The sequence below is a fragment of the Propithecus coquereli genome, unplaced genomic scaffold (genome assembly GCF_000956105.1).
Source record: "Propithecus coquereli isolate 6110/MARCELLA unplaced genomic scaffold, Pcoq_1.0 Scaffold201, whole genome shotgun sequence".
Classification (NCBI taxonomy): domain Eukaryota; kingdom Metazoa; phylum Chordata; class Mammalia; order Primates; family Indriidae; genus Propithecus; species Propithecus coquereli.
The window spans coordinates 2,455,945-2,459,624 of NW_012145079.1; the positions used below are offsets into that span (position 1 = coordinate 2,455,945).

Sequence of the window (3,680 nt, forward strand, 5' to 3'; positions counted from 1 at the left end):
GGTGGTTAGAATGGTTAAGTAAAGTGATTAACTACACAGTGGTTAAGTAGAACTCCAAATAATTCATAAACTTATGGACATAAATTTATGTTTATTCTGTCAGCAAATAATTCCGAAAAAGAGTGAGCAAGAGAGAAGAACTGATTTGTTTTAACTACTGATAAAAGTAAACAGAGAAATGGTCCCAGACTTTGCAGAAGGAGAGGGATGGAAAGCAGCCGTAAGAGGCTCCTACATCCTGGGGAATTCATGGTCTCTGTGGTTGGTCTTTCACTACACTTTTACTGTCCTCTGTTAACACAAAATTTTCTAGCTTTAGCTTTAGACCGCTGGTGTTCTCTAAGCTAAAATAGATTAACATCCCACTATCAGGCATATTTCAATGTAATAGAAAATTACAGGAAAATTATCACTTAATATGTGATTACTATAACAAAGGCAGAACCAGTAAAATGTTAAAGTAGACTCAAAACACAAGGTCATCTAGCACATCTAAAAACTTCCCGAAGTCTTCTAACACGTGTACCCTGTAAGTCATAAGGGAAAATCCTGGAAATAAATTTCATCGTTTCCATTTTTCTGAAGATGAACTGAAAAGAGTGTGCCTACTTTATTTCAGTTGGAAGTTTCTCCTCTTTTTCTCAAGGGCACCAGCACTAACACACAGCGTTGGCAGGATCCTTCCGGGGACAGTCCCCGGGAGCCCCGTACCTTCCGACACAGGGTGATAGTCTTCTCCAGAGGTGGCCGAGCCGTCCTTGGTGTGGACTCTCACAATGGAGACCTTCGAAGTGTCTCCTTGGCGGATCACTGGAATTCTGATGACAGCTGACTCTCCTGGTTCTTTGGGTTCAGTGACACTAAATTTGGTTTCTCCAAATTTAATAACGGTCTCTAAAAATTTGTGGGAAATACAGACAAATGGAATCATTAGTAAAGGGAATGCTTCTTCCCCTTTTCTCGTGTTTCTTTCTGTGTGAGAGGAGCTTGATTACTGTTACAGTCCTGGCTTCTCTTGGTCCCCTCACTCGATATCGGTGGTGTGTGTGAAAGGATCTGACGTGTGTGGCCCAGCTCCTTCCCGGGAATTAAATAGCTCCTGAAGAGCATGTGCTCTGTGCCGTGCCTGTGTGGCTAAATTATATGGTAACAGGCCACTGAATAGGGGAGGGGAGGGAGGAAACTGTTGGCCTGTGAATGTTTGGGATTCAGTGTTTAGATATAAGTCATATTCTCCAACATCAACTTTTTCAATTTTAATGGTTTATTTTGTTCCCCATTTGTCTTAGTCTTTTTCCTATTGCTTAATTGCTTGAAAACCCTAGTCAGAAAGAGGCGGTTATTTTCTGAGCCATCTAAACCTTTAACATGGGTAGATTTCAGTTCCCAATTTATAGCTGAGCACAAGAAATGACTTCTTACTATCAGCATCATCTCGGATCCTTATCAGAGTTTCATTTTGTTCACCAACTGCAGCCCCAAAGGGGGAGTTGCTTTGTGGACTGCCCAGTACCAGGCGGAGCTCCTCCTCCTCCTCGTATAGGACGTCGTCCATCAGCTCGAGGACACAAGGCTTTTCAGTCTCACCTGGAACAAGAGTAATGTCAACAGGTTAATCACATCCCATAGGCCAAAGGGCCACATCTGCAACTAGAACGTAAGCACCACAAAGGCAAGGATATTGCTTTTTTCCTGCTGTATCAGTGCAAACAATAGTGTTTGGCATGTAATAAGCCTTCAAGAGGTATTGGCTGAAGAAGTGAATATATGTTTGAATACATTCAATGTCAGGCCCTTATTCGTACAGAGACTTTCTTTAATTCTTGTCTTGAAGTTCTGTCACTCATCTTAGAAAACAAGGGAAAAAGTAAATATCAATTTTGTTTATGAATTTCTAGCATTATGATCAGGAAGCAAAGTTAGCAGCCTTGGACTGGTTGATCATTGTTAATTTGACTTCAATACTAGTTTCTAATATTACTAACTTTTGACTTATTGAACAAATCATTGAGCCAAGAACAATTAGGTCTTTGCCTCTAAAAAGTGGGACCAGTATTATACCTTGAACTTTCCCCTAATTCATAATTCTTTAAGACTTTTTAATGCCTATAAAATATACCATCATGGAGATGTCCAAATAAATAATTGTCCAATTATTGACAACCTTCCATTTGTTTTCAATCTTCCATTACCATAAATAACTTTGTGATAAACGTACACATGAGGAAATCTTTCTACACATTTATGATTATTTTTCTTAGAATATATTCCTATAAATACAATTAATGGATCAAAGTGATCAAATATTCTAAGGCACTGGGTACATATTAAAAATATAGTATCTATTTCCTCTTATTTCATTCCACTTAAACATTAAGTTTAATTCCCAGCATTGTGAAATCTATACATTTGATATGTTCTTGTCCACTGACTAAGTTTTGAATAAACAATACAGCACATCACTGGAGTGATGTCGATATAGAATACAGTTAATATAGAAAGTGAAAGGGCATTCATTTAAACTGTTAAAATCTACCTCACCTTATCATCATTTACTGCACATAAAACCGTACCATATGCTTGTCAAAATTAAGAAACTTGTATTTACCTGATGTATAGTTCTCAACAAAATCTTGGCTTCTTCCAATTTCATATAAAAATTTCAAGCTCAAGCTTACCAGGGAGGAATGTGATGATGGAGACATCAGTGTTTGGGCGTTCTTCGAAATCCATCATCACCTGTGCGGACCCCTGCCGGGTGTAACATCTCACTGAAGACCTGTACTGGCTGTCTCCACTCCGGTGGATCATTGCCACTACCTGCCCATCATTCTCACTACCAGTATATACTCGTTCTTTGAATTGCATCTTGGGCACTGCAAGAACAAATAAACTCATGGATCAAAGTGAACAGGAATTTCCTTACAAAAAATGACATTTTAGCATATGTGGTTTAGTGGAAAAGACAACAGACAAGTGAGAAGAACTGGATCTCCACTCAGTCACTTGCCAATGTTTGACCTTGAGAAAATCATTTAACTTTAAGAGTTCTGATTTTCCTACCTTTGAAATTCTGCCTATTTTGTGAAGTAAGGATATGCAATGAAATGCTAAAAAGTAGATAAAACCACAGACCTTAAGATATTTATATCTATATATGTTTCTTAGTCATGAGCATTTCAGAATTTCTTGATATGAAGAACCCTAAATGTCGTGCATATTAATTACAAGTGTAGTTTACCCAGACCATGTTGGGGAAGTTGACAGTGTGTGTGTGTGTGTGTGTGCATGTGTATAATTTTTAGTTAACACCTAAGCTTGGTCAATTGTGTACAGGTCTCATTGACAATAGGTTAGACTCCTCCAAGCACTGTCAGAATCATCATGGTTGAAGAGTATTCAGAATTCTCTTGAGATGACTTGTCAGAGAGCCCTGCCATGTGTCTAGCAGTTGGTTGTCTCAGAACAATGTTTTTGGCACCTTATTAGGGAAATTTCAGGAGTGTCTGGGGGAAGGAGATGACAGAAAGTATCTTGTGTTGAGAAGTGGAAAAAGACCATTGACACTCAAGGGCGTGTGTAATTCCACATGGTTCCACCCACCTGTGTGGAGGGGAATTCTTGAGACACAATCAAGACGCTGATGACGATACTACTTTTTTTCTTTAAACTTTGAGAGG

General features: G+C 38.8%; 1 protein-coding gene across 1 annotated transcript in view; it reads right to left on the minus strand.

Annotated features, from left to right (window-relative positions):
* Positions 1-3,680, minus strand: part of FREM2 (FRAS1 related extracellular matrix protein 2) — a 178,703-nt gene that overhangs the window by 39,016 nt on the left and 136,007 nt on the right. Inside the window, exons 8-10 of the mRNA XM_012643819.1 lie at positions 2,679-2,876; positions 1,423-1,587; positions 712-894 (exon numbers count right to left, since the gene is read on the minus strand). Of these exons, the coding sequence (XP_012499273.1) occupies positions 712-894; positions 1,423-1,587; positions 2,679-2,876 (546 nt within the window). The remainder of the gene's footprint in view (positions 1-711; positions 895-1,422; positions 1,588-2,678; positions 2,877-3,680) is intronic.